This window comes from Clytia hemisphaerica, unplaced genomic scaffold (assembly GCF_902728285.1).
Source record: "Clytia hemisphaerica strain Z4C2 unplaced genomic scaffold, Clytia hemisphaerica genome assembly, whole genome shotgun sequence".
NCBI classification, from domain to species: Eukaryota; Metazoa; Cnidaria; class Hydrozoa; order Leptothecata; family Clytiidae; genus Clytia; species Clytia hemisphaerica.
In genome coordinates this window covers 310,926-338,659 of record NW_027104590.1, presented here as the reverse complement: position 1 = coordinate 338,659, position 27,734 = coordinate 310,926, and the positions used below count along the sequence as shown (strand labels likewise).

The following is a 27,734-nucleotide window of genomic DNA, read 5'->3' as shown; positions in this document are numbered from 1 at the left end:
ATTTTAGCGTAAGAACCATGTAAGACTCTGTTTTTTTTTAGAGATCTTAAATTGGCATATGTCGACTTTGGAATTGAATTAGGCAAAAAGATTTGCAGTTTTCGCTCAGGACCAAGGAAAAAACATCTACAGGCGAAACATCTGATTAACCCTTTAATGTTTCCTAATCCTTCTGAGGCGAACCAAGGTTATCCCATGGAGCATTCATACAAAAGAATACCTTCAGGATCGAACACGTGTATACTGTACTTTATAAATAAATACCACCGTTAAGTATGAAATGTAAACAAAGACATAACCCAAAGCATGTGTCAGTGACTTGCTTATACTGGCAGCAACTGAAAATAGAAGAAAAAAGAATGAATTTTTTTTATTTTGAATTTTGTAGTCTTTTTGACATTAGACCCTAGTCTGTTAAGTGGACTAACTCAGGACTAACATTTCTTTAATTAATTTGAGATTAACGAAATTATGGCTCTTCCAGTTTCTTTAGTGGAGACAATTTCATTACTTAGCTGCATACTGATTGAGGACGGCAGTAAATCAGATAACCCTCGATTTTGCAGGACTGCAGGACGGCAGTAAATCAGCACTTTAATCTCACCCTCGATTTTGCGGGTCGAAGTTGCAAGGCTGTTTTAAATCGTTTCAGTCAATCTTCCATCAACAAGGAGGTAGATACTAGGCTAGTGGCATTGCACTAACGAATTTAAAGCAGTTCTGTAGAAGTCTGTCATGGACCGGGGGGGGGGGGTACTTAGGCAAAAATGGACAGTAAGGGTCTTTTTTTTTCACCTTGCAAAGTCTCTCTACGGGTAGGGAATTTTGCAAAAATTGGAGGAAATTTTCAAAAAAGTCTCTCAAAAAAGACCCTTAATCTTTTCAAGGGTCGGTTTTTGGAGGTCCCATCCACACATACCACTCTTCTGCCAACCCGAGTACCACCCCCCCCCGGTCATGGAGACTAGGTAAACATTAATTATTCAACTAGTACTCGTACCTCCTCGTCATTGTCCGTTTCGTCATGGAATTCATTTTGATATGATCGATTGTTACGTGATCGATGATGTGATTTTTCATCTTCACCTCCGTCATCATCAAGAGTTGATCGAACGTACTGTGCGCCACTGAAGAAAAAATGGTGGAAATGTGAGAATTACACTAGGAGGAAACGGGGAAATCTAAACACACTTCCCTTGAAGCGCTAGGTAAATCATCGATGTATAGGTGACAATATTTTTATATAGATTTTATATATATTTCCTTTTTGCAATCCCCTTTTTGAAAATGTACCTTCCCTTCCCTCCTGTTGTTGTGGGGCTCTAGACCCATTCCTCGTGAATTTACTAAAATTCATTTAAAGACAATTTAAAAATGGAGCTGGATTAAAGATAAAGTTACGTACCCATCTCTCATCTTGATGTGTCGCCTTGCATAAATGATTGCCACAACAACCAGAGCTAATACTACCACCACACCAAACACTATCAATGCTGAGTTCTAAAAACAAGACAAAAATCAAGTCAGATAGAATGAGAAAATCTCGCGCGTCGTACAACATGAAAAACGTGCTAAAAAATCTTACAATAGGACATCTGAGGATTCGCAGCATAGGGGTTCCGTGATATAGTACAGAGTAGTTTAGCCAGCTAGACGACTAATTCAGACATAGTAGAAATAAAGCAAAAAGTAATGGAGGTAACAAATTTTAGTTTAGACAAACTATATCCCGTAACAATAATCGTATTATCATATAACTCCTATACTACTGTATTACACGCATTATGAACGACCTAGTGACAGATACAAAAAGTAAAAGCGAAATGTTGTCGGGATATACTGGGTATGTTATAAAATGTTAACGGAAATTTATTGAGGAGAATTCATTATTGTCATTTGACTGAACCCTTCGGGCATCTTCCTATTTTTATTTACTTGGGGCCCCTTCCCCCTGAAAACCTCAAGATCTACAAGTGCTATGACTTCTAAATCTTGACCAGTGGTAGATATGGATAATCAAAGATGAGGGGGGAGGAACTCTTGCAAGATACTCGAAGGGTTAAACCTTTACCTTCTTTTTTGTAGGTTTCTTGCTTAATTTTCTGTTCTCCTCTTCTTCTAAAGCCAAATCTTTCTGTTGCTTCAGTTTGTCGATTTTTGCTTGTTCTTCAAATTTCCTATCTTCGCTGACAATACCAATATGGTTCTCGATATACTGAGATGGTAAATAAATACATAAAATTTTTTCAATTCGAACCTCTACAATTCGAATCTTTCTACAATTCGAACTGAAATGTTAGTCCCATTGAGTTTCAAGCCCAAAGGGCTAGAGGCGAGACTCATGGATGGGAAATGAAACCACTTCTTTCCCATCCAGAACGCCAGAGCGTGGTTTTTACACAAACGTCAGATTGAAACTAAAATCTATCGCTAGATTTCAATTCTATGCGCATTTTGAATGGGAAATAAGTGGCTTCAATTTCTCTTGCCTGAGAAGGGTTAAAGACTCGCCGCTCCGTTGAAAAAATTCGAATCTTTCTCTAGAAATCCATCCTGTGAAATGGAAATAGAGAGAGTCCACTGTGATCGAATACCAGAAGTTACCAGACGTGGATAATAAAGTGAGTTTGTTAACAATGCACAGGTAAAGGGAAAGAGAAATTATTACCAAAACTATTGCATTACAGTCAAGTCACTCTAATTCGAACCTCTATTTTTCGAATCTCTCTGTAATTATTGTAACAAAAATATTGGTCCCCTCAGCTGAAAAGTAGTTTAAATTTACTCCCTGCAATTCGAATCATTCTCTAATTCGAAGAGAATATTTGCTCCCCAGAAGATCGAATTAGAGAGAGTCGACTGTAGAAAGCAACTTTATTTCGTTATATAGATGTGATGGACAAAATTATCGGCGGTAATCTTCATTTCATGTGTAGACTGGGAATCCAGTCGTTTATAACGTTTTTGTGGAAAGCGAGAAATTTTTATGTCGGGATATGGTTAAAATAAACGACTGGGCTAAGGTGGTTTCCGTAGCTTACGGGAGTTCCAGCAGGGCCCGCAGATTTCTGCGGGGTGAGAAAACAATCATATACAACAAAATATATAAACAAATAAAAATTTCAGCCAATGAGAATTTCTAAGTGAAAGAAAAAAAAACAAACCAAAACAAACCAACAAGACCCCCTGAAAATGTTATCCAAAAACATGAAAAAGAGAATTTTTATGAAAAGTTTGTTGTGCACAAAATATTCTAGACGACTATATTGATGCTCCTGTCAAGTTTTCTACTTCATATTTTTTACTGAGTTAAGTCGTCTAGCATGCTAGACTATTTCATGTGCAACATCGACGAATATACATGGCTTTATACCCAAATTTTTAATCATAGTTGACGCTCTCTAATTCCATCTTCAAGGGGAATTAGATTTTCATCGAATAAGGGAGCTTATCGAATAATAGAGCGTCGTTTATGAGAAATTCTTGATGACTAGGGCTTTAACTTTTATCGAATAAGGGAGCGTATCGAGTAGCAGAACGTCGAATTAGAGAGCGTCAACTGTATCATAATGTATCATATTTAAATCCTGAGGAGAAGCGCATAAAATACCTTATCCTTTTCCGTGGTAGTACATTTTTTTTTCTCATCAATCATTTTGATCATGTCTTTAGAAGAATCTTTGTTTTCGCAAGTATCTCCAGGTACTCTTCGATATCTGCAATATAAAGGTGAATGACTTCCATAGCATCTTTTATTAAGGAGATTCTCACGTACAGTTAAGTTACTGTAGGCTAAAAAATAGATATTTTCTCACCCTTTTAGAACTTTGTAAGAGAAGAAATAATATTTTTCAAGATTTCAAAAAAGATTTAACTTTATTTCAATTTCTTTCCTTACCCTTTTGTTTGGGAGGACGTTTTCTTACCCTTTAAAAGAGATTCTCTGACATATATTTGATGGTGAGTCCCTTTTACCCTTTCAATTTTTTGATCATTTTAAAGGAGATTCCTTAGTGCTAGTCCCTTAAGAAAATTCCTCAACTCTTTCGAAGCAGACGATTAGCCTGCTTAAAAGGAAATCTTTTGACTTTAGGGGAGATTTCCGATCCCATTTTTGAGGGAGACTCCCGAACCCATTCTTAAAGCAGATTAAGGAGATTCCCTCAGCCTTTTGAAGCAGATGACAGAAGTAAGCTTTTCCTTATACTTTGAAGTAGATTCCCTTATATTTTGAAAGAAGATTCCTTACCCTTTTGAAGGTGATTCCAACTCTTCTTCACCATTGACGCAAAACATTAAAGATTTTGTTTTGTCGCGAATACATTTATTTGATGAATCTCTCTTGTAACCATAATCACTATAAAAAGACAAAGACAACAAACTTATAGTCTCGTTTAAAAAAAGCTAAGAAAAAAATTGAGGATTGTGCAAGGGCGCGAAGCGCCCGTAGTGCAATCCAGATTTTATAAGATAAAATCGAAGCCTAAAGATAAATACTGGAATATCCGCTATGACTCGCAAGAAATAAATGAAATAACTCAAACCAAGCATCTTTTGAATAAATAAATTAGTCGAAATTTTTTAAATTTTTTTTAAAGAAAAGGCAACAAGACTTCGATCCCATCACAAACTAAGAAAAAGGTACTAAAGTTAAAGCTTTCGAGCAAGCATTAAGGAAATACAAAAAGTTAAAGACAACATGAATAAGTTCGATTGAACTGATATCGTATATTCTTTTGATTCAAAAACTCAAAATAGATACAAATCAATTGTTGTAACCACCACGACTCCCATAACCTGAAGAAATAGAAGAAAAGGAAATAAATATCAATGTCGCTATAATCGGGTAGGGATTGGGTGGGCAGTATTTATCTTTAGGCTTCGATTTTATCTTATAAAATCTGGATTGCACTACGGGCGCTTCGCGCCCTTGCACAATCCTCAATTTTATGACGATAAAATCTCCGCCAGATAAATACTGGAATATCCGCTATGACTGGCAAGAAATAAAAGTCATAACTCAAACCCACATCGACCTCTCTTCAAAGCCCTTTATGACTGATGCTAAGAAGTTTCCGTTGAAAACTATCGCCCGAACTCTCCCCATCTACTGGCCTGAAATAAAACTTTTGAAATGTTGACTCTCGAGTCCAATGACCTCGCTCCAGAATTTCCTTGGTAGAAATACCCAAACTTTTAGCCTTTGAGGAAGAAGCTGATCGTGTTGAGTGCCCCTTGAATTTTTCAATATCAATACCTGAAAATCTAAGAATTTCCAAAAGCCACCTCGAGACTGTAGCGGTGGACACCGGATCATGGGGAGAAATATGACTAACCAATAATTGGCCTTTATCTCTTCCCCAGCCTTTGCATTTATCTAGGTATAGTTTTAGATTGGTAAGGACACATATAATAGGATCCTGAGGAAAGGCTACAAACTCAACAGGTGGTTTCATTTTACCCGGCCTGGCGGTCTTAGTAACCGCTCCAAAATGAAACACAACCTTCTCACTCGTGGTAACCATATAATCCTTGTCTAGAAACTTGATTTCATGTGCCCTGCACACCGAAGTTAGGGCCAAGAGCATAGTGACTTTCAGAGTAAGCATTTTATCTGACAAATCATTACCCAATGACTTCAAGTATCTAAGAACAGTCTCAACATCCCAAACAAAGCAAAATCTAGGTTTCGGACATCTTTCATTGAACACACCGGTCATTAAAGTAGTAACTTTAGGATGACTGCCAACTCTAGACCCATCAATAGGGTCATGGTAAGCAGAAATCGCCGATCTGTAACCTGCAATCGTATTATACTGTAACCCTTGTTCAAAAAGATCTGCCAAGAAGTTTAAAATTTCGGCTACAGGGCATCGAACAGGATCAACTTGTCTCCGCAAACACCAGCCAGACCACTTAGTCCAGGCGCACTGGTAACGAGACCTTGTACCCTTTCTACGGGAGGATTTGATAAGGTTGGAAGCCCCCTCTGATAGCTCACAATCAAATCCAATTTCCCTGATACTAACCAGACTGCTAATCTTAGACTGTTGTTTAACAGCAATGGATGACTCTCGTCCTTTGGATTTTTCAACATATCCTTCTGAAAAGGTAAAAGTATTGGATTCCTTATTGATAGTTGGAGGAGCTTGGGGAACCATGGTTGACCCTGCCACACTGGAGTTACCAAAATCAGTGTAGCTTGATCTACCTCTACCTTCCTCAGAACCCTTCCTATCAGAGAGAAAGGGGGGAAGGCATAACCTTTGAGCTGAGACCATCTTGTCTGAAAGGCGTCCCTCCCTATGCTGAACGGATCCAGCTTCCAAGCAAAATACTTTGGAACCTGATGAGAGACTCTGGAAGCAAATAGATCTACTTGTGGTATCCCCAGAACCTGACACACTTGATTGAACATGGTTGGGCAGAGCATCCACTCGCTTGAGTCCTGGACATTGCGAGACTCGTAGTCGGCTATAACATTCAAAACCCCTGGAAGATACTCTACTGTAACTGTGATCCCTTTCGACAACAGAAGGTTCCATAACTCCCTGGTCAACAGACAAAGTTCCTGATTCCGAGTACCTCCCTGCTTGGCAACATAGGACAGAGCTGTGAGATTGTCCATCTGGAGATGAAGAAACTGTGTAGAGGGAAATATTCCTAGAAAGGTCCTCACAGCCAATAATGCTGCTTTGAGCTCTAGTATGTTGATATGAGTGGCCCTCTCCAGTGGAGACCAAGGTCCCCCTGTTCTCTGACCACGACAGACTGCACCCCAACCTTCCTTTGAGGCATCCGATGCTATCACCAGATCCGGATATGGAGAGTCCAATCTCTTCCCGTTGCTCAGATGTAGGTTTTCCACCCACCAAGAGAGCTCCTCTTTCATCTCTTCTGATACCTCCACTTTTGTCTCGAAATCGTTGTTGACAAGCCACGCCCTTATTTGGGTCTGCTGAAGAATCCTGAGATGAAGCGGGGCAGGAAGAACCGCTACTGCTGAAGATGACAGTTTCCCTATAATCTTCGCAAGGGTCCTCAGAGAAACCCTCTTTTTCTCCATGATAGATTGACACATGGCAATTATGTTTAATTTCTTCTTTTCTGGCAAGAAGAGCATCATCTTTTTTGAGTCTATCACTACCCCCAGAAACTCCATTAAGTAAGCTGGTGTCAGCACAGACTTCCTCATGTTTATAGTGAAACCTAGACACTGTAGCACGAAAATCAATGAGTCCCTGGCAACCTCTATCTCTTCCTTTGATCGACCCATTATCAAAATATCGTCCAAATAGATCACTAAACGAATGTTCAGTCTCCTGAGTAAGGTCATTGGAGTTTTCAGAAGTTTTGAGAAAACCCTGGGAGCAGGAGCTAGTCCGAAGCACAGGCAAAGAAATTGATACAGCTTCCCTCGCCAATGAAACCTGACATACTTCTGCGAGTGGTCCCTCAGAGGAACAGAGTAATAGGCGTCCTTGAGGTCCACTTTCACCATCAAATCGTTGGTTTGGAGAAGATCCTTTAACAGATCCAAAGACTCCATCTTGAAGTGTTGGTAAGGGATGTACTGATTCAATTTCTTTAAATTTATGACCGGACGATATCCCGAATCTTTCTTCTCTACTACAAATATTGAGCTTACAAATTGGCCCGGTATTGGGGAGACTTCCTGGATTGCACCCTTCTGGATCATCTCCTCTACCTCTTTGTCTACAAGCTTCATCTCGTCCGGTTTCAATGGACAAGCAGGTGGAATTCTGGATTGAAGTGGTTCCTCCATTAAAGGAATGGAGAAACCCTTTACTACAGCCAGGACCTGAGGATCCTGAGTTAAGATTTCCCAGTTCTTGAGGAAACACTTGACCTTCCCTACCGGTTTTATGTGACCCTCTGGCATTATCGGAAACATTCCCCTTAAGGCTAGATGAACCTTCCCCAGCTTGTGAAGTGGGATAAAATTTGGAATGGAAACATCTCTTACCTCCTCTGTTGCCTGAATTCCACCCATTCTGAGGTTGCTGATTGAATGACTGCCCTCTGCCTCTTGCACCTCTGAGGCGAGGGCTCCACCGAAAGGGCCATCTTCCACCCGAAAAATTGCCACCACGACCGTAACCATTATTGTAACCAACCGTATGATGGGACTGTCCACGTGGGTAACCACGCCCACGTCCACGTCCTCGGGTCTGCAGACCAGATTGAGGCTTCTTCAGTGCGGTAAAAGCCGTCCGAGCTTTCGAACGAATCGATGAATTTTTCGAGAGTTCCTCATCAAAGGAAGGTCCAAATAGTTCTGGATTCCCTGGGTTATCCAGTTTAGTTGATTGAGTTTTCAGAATGTCCTTGACCGTAGGTTGACTTGTTATGAGGCTGGACAGTACCCCCAGTCTTCGCTGGTAAGAAATATCATTGAAGCATTGAGCAAGTAAAATTATAGTCTGATCAAATAATCTTGCGGGCTCTGCCAAGGTGTCTTCCTGATCATTGTCCAAGAGCGCCTGGCGCTCTGACTCAACCATGTCCCAAATGATGCACATAGGACCCAATACCGCATGGACACCATCATGTATGCCCTTGAGTGTTTTGTCTCTATGAAGCACGTCCAATTTAGAATGTTCTTGTAACAATTCCTTTATATGTGTGTCCAAGATTGGAACATTTTTAATGTTTATTGGCGTGGGTGATTCGTCTAAGATTTTTTCCTTAATCTGACGATTATTGACGTGGTTGGAGAGATATTTGTTTAGATAAACAGCCTGGGCCTCCCTCAACTCCCAGACTCTACCATCTTCGTTCTCGTCAAGTTCATATCTGGCTAATTTTGGGCCTGGTTGCAGATGACCATCCAAAGGTAAAGCAGATCTCTTCCCAGTCCCAGTAGGAACATTTGTAGAAGCAGCCGCACTAGTAAGGGTGGGAGAGGTCAGAGTTTGTTGGTTTGTAGTAACATTCTCGACATGAACAGCATTCTCTTCAGTACCCCCAGTACTTGTTGATTCAGTAGCAGTAGATTCGTGAGATTTTGTTGCAGTTCTACGAAAAATACGAGAAAACATATTGAAATCCCCAACCAAGTAATGATTGAAAGACAACAAAACTGCCCTCTCTCAACCACGTAATGGTTGCAAGGGTTTCTTGGTTCCGTTTGTTCCCCAACGCGCTGCGATGGAAGAGCAAACACAATCTATGTAGGTATCCTTCAATCAAGTAATGAAAGAAAGGATTATGCAACACTTTGTAAAATATCCAAGGTGATTAGTGGGATGATAATAGATAAAAACCACAACTTACATTTCTTCCGACATCTTGTTTTGATTGCGAGAAAGCGAATTGAGGTCGATGTGGGTTTGAGTTATGACTTTTATTTCTTGCCAGTCATAGCGGATATTCCAGTATTTATCTGGCGGAGATTTTATCGTCATAAAATTCAGAGCCGATTCACGGATTTTTGGCCCAGCTAGCTTTAGCGTACTGGGCCTTTCATTAGCATTCTGCCCGGTGTCAGTGTGTAGCAATTTACTAGGCGATACGCGTTTTCATATATGGCGTTTTCAAGCACAGGCTAATTCAGATTATGAAGGATTTGATTGGCTGTTAGAACATGATTGACAGAATAAAAAACAATTGAAATCGTCTTTATTGGTTAAAAACATAAAAGGAGAAAATACAATTAACTATTAAAACTATAAGAACATAACAGATGTAGTGTGTTTTAAGAAAAACAATGTAACAAACCCTAACAAACCTTCTTCTCTTTAGGAAGATGTTCTTTTAAAAAAAAGTTGTTTTTACATTTCTCTATCATCATGTGAACAGTTCAATTGTTCACGTGTTAGGAAAAAAACATCTCTGTATATAAGATTTAAATATTATGAATTATTTCTTATTGTTGTAAATAAGAGATAGTCGAATGGTCTAAGGCGTCTATGGCTTGTATTAGCGACTCCAGGTTCAAATCCCCTCTGCTACTCAAGTCTTGTTCAGTTCATACTTTTATTCGCTGGGCCTTCATGCCCTCTGGGCTTCTTGTTTCAATTTAAGATATAGTTCTTTGAGATAAAAAAGTTAACTTTAAAACTGAAAACTATTTGGTTCCAAATGGGTAGCAAAAACCAGATCAGTTTAGTCTTCATAACTTGAACACGCATGGGGAACATAAATTTTTTCGAGTTAAGGAAATTTTGAGTTATGAAGTAAGATTAATAAAACATTGTTAACTAAAAGGACAAGAATACTTTTTCGAGGAGATATTCCAGTTAAAGTTATTCCAGACGTTCGAGAAAGAGACTCTAATTTATAAAACTATGCCGTCATTGGGCTGTTACATTAAAATATCATACAGGGGGGGGGGGTGGACGAACCTTTTCAAGTCAAAATGAAATCATTGAAAATGTTTGGATACCCCCTGGATAATGGCAAAATTTGCAAAAATACCCTTGGAAAAAATCTTTCCATACATTAAAGTGAGGGTGGACGAACTAAATTCAGTCATTTACCCCTGGAGATTTTAGAATAACTTTTTACCCCCTTGGAAAAATATAACAACACCTTCTGGAAATGTTTCTTGATTACCCTCTGGAAAAGTTGGTCCACCCCCTGTATGGATATAAAATGGAACGGCTCATTGCAGTGGTGCATCATCATGAGTATAATATACAATACATACCATACAAAATCAGCCACTGTACAAGGACATTTGGTTGTTGCGACAACAGGATTGAATTTCCTTCCAACATGACAGCTGAAGAAAAGGAGGGAAGTATCGTTAAGAGAATACAATTTATTATCAACCCTAACGTTACAAGAGATTGGTTAATGGCTGAATAGGGTCACTGACCTTTATAAGTTCAGTGGTCGAATTACGTCGGAAGTCAAATCTATGGTTGCTTCAATGCAATGACTTCATACATTTAATATCATCAGCCCTGGGTGCACCCTGATCTTATATAAAGTATGCGCTGATAGGTTCATGACACCTCGCCCAAAGATGTTTTAATCAGGTACAAGATATCGGGGAAAATTTTTTTGTTATAATCGTGTATTCGAAGTAGCAACCCAGGGTGTTATTAGCAAGGTTAAGCAAGTGTTTATTTAGACCGTTAAAATGCGATATCGTAGGCCTGTACATAAGATTTCACTTGCATGGTTTGTTTATGCAAGTTATGTACAGGCCTACGGTATCGCACTTTGGTCAAAATAAACCCGTGCTTAACCTCGCTATTACCGAAAGAGAAGAATCTGATCTATATGAGCCTCAAACGAACTTAGTCGAAGCTGAGCATCAAAATTCTTGCATTTGATGAAAAATCGAAACAGAAGTGCATGTTCGTTTTTATAAGAACAATTTTATAAGGACACCAGACTGAAAATTGGCCAAAACCTAGGAACAAATTAAGAACAATCCAGAGCCTCGAACTTCAATAATTACTAAGAAAGTATTGATTTCAACAGATTTATACCCATTTCAGTATTTCAGTAAAGAAAATAAACGTATCACATTTCAACCTGAAAATTTCAACAACAAAAAAATTTCTTCAATATCTCAGCTCAAGCCAATTCTACATTAAAAACCTAGGAAAGTACATAGACTAATATTTCGATTATGATTTACAGTAGTATACAGTAATTTTTATGTATTTTTTAGGGCTAAATTCGAATAATTTTCCAAAGGTCCTTTCTAGTTCTATCTTGCTTTCAAAATCTCTCACATCGAGCCTTTTTTCACAACTTACCTTCTCATAAGAAAAAAGTATTGCTGAAAAGTTTGCTGTTATGATAACTTCTGAATTTATTTCCAATCAGGTGCACGTCTTTTTTTATCAGAACAAACTATATAAGAACATAAGGCTTCGATGGCCAAAATGCTAAGAACAAGTTAAGAACAAGTTGAGAACATTTTAAGGTTTTGCACACCCTAAAACACCTATTTTCATAGGAAAATGAATAAAAATGGTGGAAATAAGAACATGTTAAGAACTTTCAGGCTTAAAACTCAAAAAGTTAAGAACATCCGGAGGCTTTAAAAAATTTGGATGTTCTTATAAAAAAACTGATGCAAAATATAAACCTAGAAAATTTGAGCAGGATTACAAAAATATTTTCTCCTAACAACTAAAAGTAACGCCAACAAAATGGCTACACCGAAAAGAATCGGACAAAAATACTCCAAACGATTAAATGTAAAGGCAGCGGTAAACAACCCAAGAGCGGCACCAGAGCGGGAGAAAACCAAACGAACACCTTCCGTAAATGCTTGGACATTTGAAGGTACCATCTTGGCAAGAGAGCCAATAAGGAATAGATCTTCCCCCGTATACATAACACTTGAACAGAAAGTTTCAACCAGCCACAATGTAGAATCAAGCCAAATAATATGTCCCTGATCCAATTTAAAGAACATGAAAATCCCATACAATATTATCATGCACATCCATGATATTAAGCCCAGATAATATAATTTCTCGTCCTTTGGTTCTTTATAGATTAATACAACTATAAAAATCAAAGCGACTGCTCCCTCGCCTATAAACACGATATTTACCTCCAAGTTTTCCCAATGTAGGAGTTTGAGACATGCTAAAGGTATCCAGAGATCACATGTAACGAGTGCAAAAGACACAAAAAAAGTCATTGCGAATATTAAAGCCAAATCGAAATTGGTGAATAGTTTACGTAATATAAACATGGTGTCAATAGCTGTGTTTTCGGTTCCGTGTGATTGGGTATGGACTAATTTATCAAGCAAGGGAAAAGTCTCATCGGTGTTATTTATACGTTGTTCTTCTGTCCCAAACCTGGCGTCGATCGCTACAGTTTCGGTGTTTGATTGGCTATAGATTGATTTATCTGGTATGGGGCAAGTCTCATCGGAGTCATCAATAGGTTGTCCTATTGTCGCAAGCCTGGTGTCAATGGCTCCAGTTTCGGTGAGTGTTTGGGTATAGATCGACTCATCAAGTACAGTGCAAGTTTCCCCAGATTCGTCTATATGCTTTCGTATGGTCAATTTCGATAACGATAACGTATTTGCTTCATCTAACAAGGGCGTCGTCACATCATAGCATTCTTCAATTGAATCATCGTGTATTTGCTTTTCTGATTTCATTCGAATCAGAGAACTTACTTCATAGCATTTCTTACTTTCTTCATCATTAGCTTGATTCCCATTTGCCAAACTTTTAAGCTCTTTGCCGTCCAAATTTTGAATAGCTTCTTTCATATCAAAATGTCTCGACAAGTCAGTTACAAGGAAGAATATTAGGAAAAACGATATGATATACATGAAACAAACCAACAAGCTCATTCCATTTGCGTATTTAATATGAACACCAAGGAACCAAAAATCTGCTCTGATGAAAATGAAATTGATACAGGGGCCTATCGTACAGCCGAGCATAAAAGCACACGAAATAGCTGTTAATTGTGCTATAACTTCATCCGGTGGGTAGGATCGGGTTAATTCGGACACGATAATCGGATTACCGGAATCACCCATCCCGGTCAGTACTCGCCCGATAAGTAGCAAGTATGGCGATTTTGGTATCGTGTATAAAACGCTTCCAATAATTACAGCCAAAGTAATGATACATAACATAAGACGTGCACGGCGAACTTTATCAAAGATTTTACCGACGATCAGTGTTGAAATAATGGCCGATAAAAGGTATAGTCCAGAAATACAACTATAAAACAGATTCAAATCGGTACCGCTGACTTTCAGGAAATCCCTCAAGTATACGAATAAAGTAGCAAATGTTAATGTATACTCGATACCATCTACGAAAGACATATAGTAAAAAATCCGAGTAGTTGTTTTACGATTTTTAAGCCATTTTTTGTAGCTGAATCCGTTCATCTTATTTCCCGTCATTTTTCTTTCTCTATTAAATTTAAATATGCACTTTAAAAGTGGAGAGAACTCCTAGGAGTATAAAATGAAAATGAGATAGATTAGTTATTTTGCGGTGTCAGCTATTAATCTTTTTACAAATAGATAAGTATAACAATACAGGGTGTCCGGAAAAAAAGTATCGAGTTCGAACATGATTCTGAGTAAAAGGTTGTTGCGTGTGTTTAACAAAATGTAAGAAATATAAACTAACACAATAGTTGTTTTAATAACAGTCAATATGATTAAGAAGAATTAACTTTCTTTACAATTTTAATGACGTTAAAGTTATTGAGAATTGTTTTTGTAAAGTGATTCATAAAAGATGTCTCATGACAATTAATAGGACACAGAGAGAAACTTTGATAAACATTGCAAATTTAATGAAACACACACAAGAACTTTCTTTCTATAGAAGTGGTACGAATTGATACTTTTTTCCGGACACCCTGTATAACAATAGATCTAGTGGTAAGCTGTAAAGAACACTGTGAAAGTATGCCTTACTTACACATAAACGGTTTAGTAGCTAATGTAAAGTTTCTAAAAAATTCTCTGTTTTTAAAATAATTTTGATTCCCCAAAGCAATAGCGCTCCGCAACGCATACGTCATAATTATTACTTTTCACCCTTTTTTGACATTTGTACGAGTTGCAATCCCACAATTCAACGCGGCTCAATTAAAGATACGTGTAAGCTGTTATATATATTTTGTCAAACGATCAATTAACGTGCAAAAGAGATTAATGCAAAGGTTGATGGGATTAAAACTCGTACAAACACATCGAGAGTAATGATTATGTCAAAAATAAAATCTATTTTTAAATTCAGCGCGGTGCGCTATAATAAGGTTCACAAAAGCTGTTCCTTAGAGACAAGTAGTTAAACGGATGTTCTAGATAATGAGATAATTATAAATGATAAACGTTTTTACCCTGTTGTGAAATTTGCTCTCTTTGCAAACGATCTTTATTTACACATTTTTTTATAAGAACAACTTTATATCCAAAAAAATAAGAACAATTTAAGAACCATGTTGAGCCTGAAATTACTTGAAATTTAGAGGTCAAAGTAGTAAAAATTGGGGTATAACGCCTAAAATATCTCAATTACATCCTATAAATAAGAACATGTTGTTAAATAAGAGTGATATCGTTGCTTACTACTCAATTTTAATTTACAAGCTTTATCACATTAAATTGACACGGATGTGGAGCAAGATTGGTTTTGAAAAAAAATAGTTTATTTAGCAAAAAATAACAATAGAGAGACACCGTCCTGATATGAAATTCGTGTCTGATATGAAACGGGAATACTTATGTAAAAATAAAACCTTTAATGTATATTTGAGCGATTTTTGAGAATTAAACAAAAACTTAACTTAGTTCGGGAATCCCTAGTTAAACAAGCGATACTTCTATGGACCTACCTGGTTATGCATTTAACACATATATAATTGATATCTACGTGAGCGTGAGCGTGACCGTTAAAACAATCGTTCAGAACACAAATAGTGACAGTTTATTAGAATTCGTCGTCGTTTGTTTTCATCATTGATTGTCCCCCGTGTCCATTGGGTTGGTATTAAAGGAGGTGATTGGAAGGAAAAGAATATCTATCTCATCAAAAAAATTGAGTAATTTGGCTGAGAACATTGATATATGCTTATAAATAGAGATTCTTATAGAGAAAGACGCGTTTTTTGAGCTGAAAATTTTTTTTTGAGAAAATCTGCTTCACCCATCTTTTGCCAATGATGGTACCCTACTTTCATGAAAAAAAATCAGGAAAAATTTATGATCCAGTTTTCAACAAAGTCTAAAACTCCCTTTTTTAGCTGTTTTTTTTGGTTGGAATTGCCCCCCATTTTTTTCCCAAAATCGGGTTACGTCGCATTCATAATAGTGATTCTTATAGATAAAGATGCATTTTTTGAGCCGAAAAATTTTTTTTGTGAAAATTTGCTAAAGCCATCTTTTACCTATGATGGTACCCTTTCTTCATGCAAAAAAAGAGAAAAATTTAATGAACCAATTTTTCACTACGTTCAAAGAACCCTATTTTTCAACCATTTTTTGGCTGAAATTTAGCCAAATGCAGCCAAATGACCTCGCGAAATTTAGTACGCCTAAAGTACCTTAGTCTCTAGCGCTTCATTTTTATCCAAAAGCTTTATAAATTCCATGATAACACTCAACAACTCTTCTCCAATAACGTTATTTTATACAATGTTAAACTTTTTATTGAAATTCTTGTTTTTTTTGACGTGATATACACAGAGAATTCCCAAAAGTCATAGCTTGTAAAATAATTGCATTCTCGAGATTTCGTGCGCAACGCAATAGGCTCAACTTCAATATTTTCCAAAGTAATTCAAAGTCCCGATTTTAGACGCTCAAATAAAAGGGCGGGTTATGGCGAAAAACTCACCCCAGATATTCACCCAACGAACAAGTGTGCTAAACTCCAGCCAAATCAGACCATTTTTGAGGTCTCTAGGCTGATTTAAAGTTTAAGCCTCGTTTTGGCGAAAACTCATACAAAGCCCCAAAAATCAAAATTTTCGAAAAATGAAAAAAACACAAACACCCCCAGATATTTACCCAAGGAACAAGCGTGCAAAATTTCAGCCAAATCCAATCATTTTTGTAGTTTCCAGGCTGTTTCTGTGAGAAAGACAGACAGACAGACAGACAGACAGACTGTAGTGTAGTAAATAAGCTTATCTAATCTTTTTTCTCGGCAGCACTATAGCTAAAGCTAGAATAGCTAAAATTTCACCTATTAAAGAAACAAAGATAAGAAGAGAAGGGGGTGCCTTACATTGAGTCTTCTTTAGGTCTTTTATAAGTTATCTTCTCCCCTAAAAAGCAACCGTCTTTTCCATTCAGTTTGTGAGGTGACCAATTCTCAAAATCACTCAATGCACCTGAAAAAAAAGAACAAGATTCATCAACAGTAAATGTCTTGTTCATTTACTTTTATATATCCCTGGACCAAGTTACTTAATGCCGCCCATGCAAAATATTGTGATCGGAGTTTTTTTGAAATTGGTACCCGCGGAGAGAGCGCTAGATCTACTTTCACTTGTACAGTAATTATGTAGCGCCGTCGTCGTTTGTCGTTAGGCAAAGTTTCAAACACTACAATGGCTTCTTTGCAGGTACCAACTTTCAAAAAACTTCGCTTAAAGATAGCGGATATAGCTTGGTCCAGGGATATATAAAGGTCAGTGGTCTTGTTACGACTTGTTACGAAGGTCAAATTGATGCAATTTTCGAAGCCCTCGGATGTTCTTAATTTTTTTAGTTTTAATCCTAAAAACGTTCTTAAAATGTTCTTAATTTCACCGTTTCATGATCATTTTTGTCAATTTTCCTAAAAAAATCGGGTGTTTTAGAGTCTGCAAAGCTTTAAGAATTTTCTTAACAAACTTTCTTTTCTTGTTCTTAAAATTTTGGCCATTGAAGCTTTATACGGAGGATCCTTAGACCTTATTGCAACGATTTTTGTTTCAACTTTTTTTCAAGCAAAATTTTTGAAGCTACAAACTCTCAGTCGATCTTATGGCTTCCAACAATCTAACAGAAATTTTGGAATACTAAAATTTTGTCTTACGAAAATTATTCTAAGGATTATAAAGTGCATATTGAACATTACTCGTTAGTAATCACTCCGTCGATTCTCTGAAATCTTGCTAATCATAGAATTTCTCAAAATTTAGACACATGAGAAAAGTTTATGAGGCTAGGGCATTAAGGGTCTGCCGAGATAAACTTACAAGTTTTGTCCAACATTTTTCCGAAATCAACGGTAACAATGATCCACTCTTTGTCCTCGTATTTAGCATCTTTCCTTAAACCCCACAAGCTGAATGACCTCTCTTGGGAATGAGGTTCGGTGACGAGTCCTTGGATCTGTAATGGTTGGTTCTTGGAAGTGAATTCAAATTCGTGCCAACAACGCCCTTGATCGATTGAGTATCTAAAGTTTAAGGATCAGAGAATTAGATTGGAATTTTCAACAATAAAGTTTTTAAAACTACAATTGTGGTCAAAACTGGTGTCCAATAACCCTTTTCCACCGGCAAGTCCCCCCTCTCCCCCCAAAATCAATGTTGGAGTTGAATTTCTGCACGTTCACAAGACTCAACAATGATCATCAACATTGATATTGGGGGAGGGGGGTGGACAAACAGTTCTGTCCAGGATTGTAGTTTATACATTGGGTCATTCAATTTTATATCTATACAGAGGGGCTGGACGAACATTTTCAGGGGGTAATCGGCGAAGAATTTCTAGGGGTAAAAGGTTATTTTAAATATTTTGCCTCTTGTAAACGAAGCGAAGGTCAGTTATACTTGGTTACGTTTCTTTGTATCCTATTACGTATTGGGTGTTGTTGAAAAATGAGAAAGTTAAAACCAGCAGATATAAGAAAAATATTTACTTCAAAGTTGTTCCAGTGGCATTGAGCTTTGGTACCAGAATGATCAGATTTCCATTATCACCGATAGCGTAATGGTGCGGTCCTTTTGCTACCTAGAATCAAATAATAAGATGTTTATAAAGAGTTGGATAGAATTTTCTTTAAAGTAAAGAAAAGTTAAAAGTTTAATGTTCATTTTTGGTCGAACCAGAAATTTTTCACTCAATCATCAAAATAAGGAATGCATGCTTGAATAACTTCTTTCGCAATGGGGAAGCCATTTTGGGGCTGAAGAAAATTACATAAAACCGTGGTCATTAAATTTTGGCCAACCCGAATCTAGGCCTGTGTTTTTATCAATTTTTCTTGTGTTACCTCGATCCAATTATATCCTCCATTCTTGGACATCCAAACATTCATTTTACCAGTCAAACCATCGCCAGCAACACCTAGTGAAGAGATTAATAAAAATACAAGAGAGCTTGTATGCAAACTATAAGAAGTAGCTTTTACTTCATGCAATATGCAAACGGCAAAATTCATGAATAGAAAGGAAAAAAAAGGGAGGAAATTTTGGCAGAAATTTAATTTAGCAGTTCCAGGAATTTTTCTAATTTATCAATTATTTAATAAGTTATTAAATAAGAAAAAAGTGTTTTTAAAGCCTGAATTTGAGGAATATGAAGTAAGTGAAATTTGATGGGAAATTAATTTGACGGGTAACCGCGGATACATAATTCCACGGGAACATAATTCCACGGGAACATAATTCCACGGTTTTCAGGTAAATACACCAAATTCGCCAAATTTTCTTTACGCTAAAATTCTTCTTTTAAGTTATGATGATCAAAAACGAGTAGACTTACCATGGACGAGAATGAGACCAGGAGCTGACGGTGATGAAATCGGAGATTGAACATATTGCGCAACACTGTGACTTTGTCGTCGACTGTAAATGTGGTGAAAATGTAATGAACAATCCACTTTCTGAAAAAATAAAGAATTAAATCGTGAATACGGTAATGGTGGTTTTTTTCTTCATTTTGATATTGGGTGATTTTCCATTTTACCGCTAATAGCACACCGCTATGCAAACGTCATAATTATTACTTTTAACATTTGACCAAAATACAATCCCACAATCATTTTCATATTGATTCGTAATGCGTGCAAGTTATTACTTTTGTATTGTCAATAAGTCTAATTGACTCGCAAAAGCAATTAATGCAAAGGATGGTGGGATTAAAACTCGGACAAACTGTAAATTTGATGTCTAGTTTTAGAATCACTACGGTATGCTATTTATGCAAAAATCTCCCAAAAAGTTTTTCCCGCTCTTCTTAAAATTGGACTACGTTAATATTGAAAATGAAAGCGTAAATGTGCGAATTCTGCTCCATGCAACCCCGAATATTTTTGTCGATTGGCAGACATCGACGAACACGATCAATGGACATCGAATTAAGTCGAACGGAAAATTGCAATCAAACTGATAGAAATTAACTAAGAATACTGTTCGACCGCGTTTGATAATCAATGTTCCATTGTTTCTCCATTGATTCCATTGTCTAGAAAGGAAAACATCTTACAAAACTTACAGTATCTTTATATTTCTTGTCAGTACAATACACGCTTCGTTCGACGTACAGCGGCCGCCATTTCACGCCACGGTCGAAAGTGATCACTGATTTCAAAGTGTTGTCTATAAAGAAAGAAAATAGGATGAAACACACGTCGGTAAAGAAAAAGTTTAATTCGAAACATCTACAGTCGACTCTCTCTAATTCGATTTTCACGGGACCGAGAAACTTCTTCTTCGATTTATAGAGAAAGATTCTAATTACAGGGAGTTTCTGATGCAACTTTTCCCTGAAGTGACCGACTTTTTAGTTCGAATTGCAGACATCCGAATTAAAGACAGTTGATCTATTTGAATTGTATATACTTTATCGGCCCCTTCGGTTGACGTCGACATCTTTTACACCAGTTAATATCAAGTTTACACCAATTATGCCTAAATTGTCTTAATGTCGTTACCATCAAGCTCTTCAATCCTCGCAGCCTGATAATACTGGTAAAGTTCAGCTGGAGACGTACCTGCAATTAACCTTTGCGTGATGTAGACTCCAGGCATCGATTGAACTTTGTAGAAATCTGTCAATCTCTGGTTTGTGTACTGAAATGAGAAAGAACTAGGCATTGGAGCTTATTAGCCCGGAAAAGCTGGCAACAGAAATCCCGTGTGCTGAATCCTATCTTTACAGATTTTTATGATGGCGATGGCTACAGTAATGAGTTTGGTTAAAATCTCAAAATAACAATCATTTTACACGTTATGACCTTAGGGAATTTTCTTTATCGCGTCAAAAGATAAAGAATGTTTTAGCGATGAGAGGATAAACATTGTTTCAATAAAAAGTTCATAATTGTGACATCCATAACATAATGAGAAGGGCAAGGGGTGTTTAGGTATAATCAGGTTCTCTAACAAACAGTATAGCCGAAAAAAGTCAAAGCTAAATTTTTTGGCTATTATTTACTATAGAAAGTATAGAATCAATCATGACAAAATCTCAGAGTTTCTAAGAAACAAAACCTTTCAAATAATTACTTACGAAATGATCTTTAAGAGATTTTTCGTACACTCGTCCTTCAGGTCCAGATATGTACAAAGTTCCTTTGCCAGTATCTAAACAATGAAACGAATGTTATAGAACCAGTATGTGATTGAATTGAAACAATAAAGTCGAAGCCACTGCAATACATTTAGTGGTGCGGAAAAAGAAATCTAATATGGAGAAATCTAAGCAAAGGAGTGGCACCCCTCTTCCCCTACCTTCGCTAAACAGCTTTATGAAGAGAATTTCAGTTGCAAAACTTGTTCATTTACATTATGGTGTATTATATATGTGGATTTCTTTCTTAACCATTCATTCCAAATCAATTTGACAAAAGGGTGAAAATGAAAATTATCGAGAAAAAAATGATTCAAAAAGATTTGTTGCCAGAAGAAGAGGGTCATCTATATCCACTCCAAACTCTCTGTCTAATTTTGCGCAGAAAGATGCTAATTCAAAACGATGAGCTACACACTTCAAAAGTATAATATTTTACAGATTTTATTGTAAAAACTTGAATAAGAAATTAAGGTCAAGAAGTCGGCCGAGGGACTCTATAGGGTAATTCAAGGTAATCATCCCCATTCAATTATCAAGAGTCTGACGTTCTGGTAAAACGATTTCAAGGCCGCTACATGTTAAAATTTTTAATCCAAATAAATGAATAGCAATAGACGATATCGGCTTAACATGAAAACTCAAATTTGATCCCCGAGAATTCCCCACAATCCTTTGCGCAGAAAAAAGTTCACGGTGAAATATTTTCCGTGCAAAGCATTGTGGGGAATTCTCGGGGATCAAATCTGATTTTTAATGTTAAGCCGATATCGTCTATATAGAAAGTGATTACAATGACTTTGTTTGCAATAAAGTTATGAGAAAATAAAAAATAATTCTTCAAACAAACTTTACCTCCGTCTCCGTCTTCGTGCAGGAAAATCAGACCTTTGTACATCTCCATGACGGCGAAAAACTATGAAATAAAACAATATCAACTTATTTAATAGTTGTAAATAATAACAAACATTATACACCTCCGTGTTGTAGACCCCTGCTCAAATGATTCAACAATGAGCAAACAAAATATTAAAATTATAAAATATGTAAACAACAACTTAAAGAAAATAAGAGGATTCTAGTTTAAGACGCCTAACGACTGACCTTTATATATCCCTGGACCAAGCAATATCCGCCATTTTTGATTGGAGTTTTTTTGGAATTGGTACCCGAGAAGAAGCCATTGCAATGTTCAAAATTAACGTCTAACGCCGCTACATCATCATAAGAATTTGAGGAAAAGTAGACCCAGCGCTCTCGATGCATTTACACCGCTATCGAGTAGTGCCGCCATTAGGGTACCACTTTTCAAAAAACTCCGATCAAAGATTTTGCTTGGCTGGGATTAAGAAGCTTGGTACCTAATATCCCCCACCCGACTAATATTTCAAGTTTTATTAAGTGATTGTTTAGAGGCAACCACAGAAACATGGTATGGACATATCGGACTGTTCGACATTTGTTGCATTAGGGTAAAAAACTGTATGTATTATTATCTTGAAATAAATTGTCAACTTTCATTAAGCTATTTGTTTGCCAGTGAACGAGATGGAGTTTTTACAAGCTCTTATTTGATTTGTTTGGTCGTTAACCAGTAATAAACTGTTACTTTTTCTAAGGAACGCGTCATTTTTATTACCTCAAATTTTATCTTATAAAAAACTCCATCTGTTCTGGTTTGCCAGTGAACATTCTACTAATGAGCCAACATGAAATAATTTTTCAGATTCTAGACAACCTTTCAAAGTCAAGGAACATAAATATATATAATATGATTATTATTTTCCAAACCTTATCCGTGGTGATTCTTGGGAAATGGATAACATTAAATGTTTCACCACTGTCTTTGGAAACGTGAATGATTCTCTCGTCGTCACCATCGTCTTTCTGCAAAAGAAAATGAATATTTTACTCTTACAGAAGTCTTATTTAGGCCCAGTGAACGGCGAATTTCTCCGGTTCAAGGCACGAAAAAAAATTACAAATCACTGGTCTAAACATTCGGTTTGCTGCCTCAAGTCCTACATATTCATGCTAATCTTTCTAAAAATTCGCCGGTCTAGAATCTAGAATTCACCGGAGTTAATTTAATTTCATTCGCCAGCAAAACCCTTGCGTCTTATATGTTCTAATAGGCAGGGTCGGAATAAAATATGGAAGGTGTGTTTTTAAAGAATATCCAAGAAATCTTTATAAATAGTAAAGGGATGAAAGGTAGTACCTACCTCGATTACAACAGTGGCAAAAACAAACTCATCTTGTATACCGAAGCTCTCAACGCTTTCGACGACCTCTAGAAATAAGACACATATAATTTTTAGTACGACATTCTGAGATGTTCTTGAAGCCTTTGGAAGCCTTTTTCAGTTTTAACCCTAAAAATTTTCTTAACATGTTCTTATTTTTGTTCCTTTTCGAAAGAAATGGGCTGTTTTTGAGTCCGCAAAGCCTTAGAATGTTCTTAACTTGTTCTTGGTATTTTGGCCATTGAAGCCTTATGTTCTTAAATAGTTTTTTCTTGTAAAAAACGTGTACATAGTTCTCTCGTGTCTTTAATCATCATTTTATTTTGTTACAAATAATAAAATAATTGTCCAAAATCTAATTAATATAGCTGTGGAAGAACAATATCTTACTTTTAAACGCGAATTTCTTAGGGTCTGATGGATTAATTTTGGTTTTGTACAGTGCATTCTTTCCAGCTGTTCCAAAGCCATGCATTACAAATGAGAACCCACCTTAAAAATAATATTTTTCATACACAATGCTGGTTGTTCGAATGGGAATGGAAATTTGAAGTTCATTTCAATCAAAATAAAATTTCAGTATAGTACATCCCTGGTTGCTTAGAATTACAATGACTCGAATGGGATGGAGCTTACTTCCTAATGTTTTGGTTTAGAGAAGCATTTCACTTATGTTAGTTTATTTTGTTTTTGAAATTAAATCAACTTTAAAAGTTATAACACCTGAAAGACAATAAAGAAATTTGAATGTTTAATTAAAGATAATTTACCGACAACTTTAGTCATAGCAAATATTTCGTCTTCGTGTCCTTTCATTGTACCCCTACAAATGAGATAAAATTGATAAAATTCAATAAAAAATCTTGATAAAAAAAAATTCAAAATATGGTTTCATTTTCAGAAACAGAAAAACGATTAGCAAAAAAAAATTGGTCAAACTTTATGTTTTTGTTCTATTGTTTTTTACTTTTGTAGAGTTTTGGAAACTAAGAGGGATTACGAAATGACATGATTCTGCGCTGTAGCCACTTGAAGAGCAGGTATTAGTAGTGTAGCTTTCATTTACCATTTGATTTCTTCTAGGATTTCATCCTTCATGATAGGAGTCCAAGTCCTCCCAAAATCTGTTGACAAATGTGCAGTCCCCTGAAAAAAAAGAAAAAAGAGGTCAGAGAAAACCCAATCATTAATACAATAATGACCGGTTATTGAGGGCTTTACTGAGAAATATTGACCGAGGGCAATATTTTCAGTACAGCCCGAAAAAAACCGGTCATTATTGTATTTGTTAACCGTTTCCTTCAGCTTCGATTGATTTTTAGCGCTTTATCCAGGAAAAATAGCGTAATAAAGCGAAAAAAACAAGCGAAAAGAGATAAAAAATTATTATAATTTCTGACGTCAGAAATAATGAGAGAAATGATGTCAACGCATTGTTCTTTTTTCTTTGAAAAAGTGACGTCACAATGAATTTTCCTAACGACGGGCAACTCTGGACAATGTAGGCCCGTCGTCATGCGAAAACAACCAATTGCATTGTGCAAAAAGTCGTGTAGCCCGCTTCGAAAAAGTAACCGGTTAACAATGTTTCATATCATATGCCACACCACATAATTTTTGAGCTGAATGCACCTATCACTTATTCCAATGGCATTGCACTAGGTTTCATAATTTCAATTTTTTTACTCCATACTGATTCTGGTGGAAAATTAACATCATATCCGAATACCCAGACTCGTAGTTTATTTTAAATATAACAAGCAACATGCTGAATAAAGCAATTTCACACAAAGTCTAAAAAAAAACATTTTGTGGCACTTTTTGGTCCAAATTTGCTCAAAAAAATTATTTTTTGAAAATCGGGCTCCATCACTTTTTGGGAATCACCATTTTGCATCACTGTGCAAAAAATAAGGGTAGGTCCAAAAATTAATTCCTCATCAAACCAAGGAAATTAAATTAAAACGTCCCAGAATTCAACGTTAAAGCAACACCACACAAAAACACTTACAGTTTTTTTTGATTTACCAAAAGCAATCAGAACTGTTGGCTTTTCTAGTGCAATAATCCAATCTTTTCTCTTTGGATGGAATCTGATGGAATCACCTTCTCGTAAATCGAAAGGCAATTTGTTAATTTCAAACGTGGCAGCAGAATCTTTGGTCACAATCAATGCACCATGATCTTTATTTTCATCTTTCGAGAAGACTGAGAAAAAACTTCTGGACACTTTGGATACCAATATCATCTATAAAACAAAACATAATGAAAATTCAATTTTCACTGTTACTGACCATGAAGTGTCACAGTTAACAGTCAAATGCAAATGCATATGACAAATTTACTTGTGCTTGTAGTCCAATATCTTTATTATTGGATAAGATTGTGTCAAAATAAAACTTTTTTTTGTAAATCCTTCTTGATTAAACTTGTTTAATGGATTAATCTTTATTTTCCTTGGAAAATACACAGAACTGTACAGAATATAGATTTAGCTCTAGAAATATGGAGTGTGCTACTTTAATGGGATAAACTTTCGCGGGGATTAAATTTCGCGGATTTCGCGGATTTGGGTGTCATCCGCGAAAATCCGCGAAATTAAGTCCCAATGGAAATTTGGAAGGGCCTCATCCGCGAAATATTTCTAAACAAAACTCAAAATATGTCAAATAAATACTATTTGAATGGTTACTTGCATCAAAAAGGCGCAAATAATGTGTATTTCAACAACCAACATGCATGATTTGACAGTAAAAGTCACAAAATCGTGAAAATATTGCCACCCAATGGTGCCACCCGCGAAATTTAATCCCCGCGAAAGTTTATCCCATTAAAGTATTTTCCTTGAAAAAATACAGAATATAGATATTCTTTCAGCGACATGGAGTACTCTTTGTTCCCTTGAGAAATACAGTCTCCGAGACATTATTTTTTTCCTGGCAAAATACATAAAGTACATTTTCCTTGAGAAATACAGCGGAAATTCACTTTTCTGGCAAAATACAGAGCATATTAATATTCCTTTTTGAGAAATAAATATAGAACGTATCATTTCCTTAGGGAAGTATGGCTTATCATGAAAAAATTTATTCATAATAATGCATAATTTCCTTGAAAAGATCAGAGCACATTAATTTTCTTTGAGGAATGTTTACAGAATATTACTTTTCCTTGAGAAATACAGAGGACAGCATTCCAACAACAATTTTAAGAAGACAACAACCTACCATCTTTGGATCAACTGGACTTTTGAAGATACCAGCTTCTGAACGGATAGCTTCTTTTCCAATATTTATCTCAATATTTTGGAATGATTTGCCTCCATCCGTACTAAATGTAACAGAGATGTAGTTTTCCATAACACTGTGCCTCAAAATCATAGGAAATACAAAAGAGCTTTGAATATGATAAATTGTTTGGATCACCAAATACTATCTTATCAAAAAATCCAAATTTAAAAGTACCAAGAAAAGATTATGAGAAGAGAAATCATTTTAACACCAACGTAATAATGACCAATCCTTAAAAAAAGCAATGAGGAACGAACAAGCTTTAAAGTGCTTTAGTAAAAGAGCCTGGCTTTTGTCTGCTATACTTGTGACATTTGTTCTTACCTTCGATATATATTAGAAGGACTTTCATGTTTACCAAAGATATTGAAAATGGATAAGAAATGTGATGATAGTGTGTTTACTGTTGTTAGTAAAATTTGTGTCTGAAATTGACGGTAAGATGGTAATAAGTTAATGTTAATAACGAATGAATGAAATTAGTTTATAATGAAATTAAAACCTAAAAGTTTAGGACCTGACCTCAGATTCATTAAAATTCAATATTTTTGAAAACCAATTATTAAGAGTATAAGTTTTAGAGTCATGAATGCGATACATTGGAACATATTAAATTGGTTTGAGGAAATCCATCATGCATCTAACAAGACTTAACAAAAAATTAGATTTCATTATACCTCGAGATTATCACCGAGCCAAACTAGTGCAACATCATTGTTTTTGTCACTCTTGAGAGGGAACTAAATGAAATTACGGTTTCAAAAATCTTTAGACACCTGGGGACAAAGTCAACAACTTTTTTTGAGATCAATGCGCAATAATTTCTTTCAAAATAACTTGTTATTAAAAAATTGTTTCCATTATTCACATTGGGAAGACAATAATTAGTGATCTAACAAAATAAAACTATTCAAGGAAAGCCCATTATAATTTTTTGGTGAATATTGATAAAACTACAAAAACATTATCAGTATCCTACCTCATTCTTCTCCATCTTTTTCTTTGCTTCTTCATTTAAATGTGATTTGCATATTGGGGGAATCGTTTTACTATCAGAAATTTCACGTCTATATCGGTGTGATGCCTCTGGTAGATTGATATCAAATGTTGAAAGTTGCCCAACAACAGCAAAGAATAGGAAGATGGTAATGGTCAACATGTTAAAGATTTATTTGTTCATATTTTCTAAATAGATTCACT

At 36.2% G+C, this 27,734-nt stretch overlaps 1 protein-coding gene across 1 annotated transcript; it reads right to left on the bottom strand.

Annotated features, from left to right (window-relative positions):
- Nucleotides 1–237: 237 nt before the first annotated feature.
- LOC136823616 (sortilin-like) lies at nucleotides 238–27,734 on the bottom strand. Its single transcript, XM_067079796.1, has 26 exons — nucleotides 27,514–27,734; nucleotides 27,212–27,274; nucleotides 26,859–26,959; nucleotides 26,472–26,574; nucleotides 25,256–25,492; nucleotides 24,311–24,390; nucleotides 24,015–24,067; nucleotides 23,635–23,736; nucleotides 23,224–23,291; nucleotides 22,790–22,885; nucleotides 21,854–21,914; nucleotides 20,939–21,012; nucleotides 20,421–20,499; nucleotides 19,922–20,025; nucleotides 19,190–19,310; nucleotides 18,699–18,772; nucleotides 18,345–18,436; nucleotides 17,677–17,879; nucleotides 16,719–16,824; nucleotides 10,673–10,747; nucleotides 4,250–4,357; nucleotides 3,611–3,716; nucleotides 2,072–2,215; nucleotides 1,406–1,500; nucleotides 1,001–1,127; nucleotides 238–338 (listed from the first exon to the last, which is right to left on the bottom strand). The coding sequence occupies exons 1-26, from the start codon at nucleotides 27,691–27,693 to the stop codon at nucleotides 324–326; spliced, it is 2,667 nt and encodes an 888-aa protein (XP_066935897.1). The 5' UTR covers nucleotides 27,694–27,734; the 3' UTR covers nucleotides 238–323.

What these genes read in the sequence shown, in the direction of transcription:
- LOC136823616 (XM_067079796.1), bottom strand. Translation starts at nt 27,693, where the DNA reads ATGTTGACCATTACCATCTTCCTATTCTTTGCTGTTGTTGGGCAACTT. An exon ending in GGCTCGGTGATAATCTCGAG is followed by an intron (nt 26,960 to 27,211) that starts GTATAATGAAAT and finishes CGTCAATTTCAG; the next exon opens with ACACAAATTTTACTAACAAC. An exon ending in ATCCTAGAAGAAATCAAATG is followed by an intron (nt 24,068 to 24,310) that starts GTAAATGAAAGC and finishes TCTCATTTGTAG; the next exon opens with GGGTACAATGAAAGGACACG.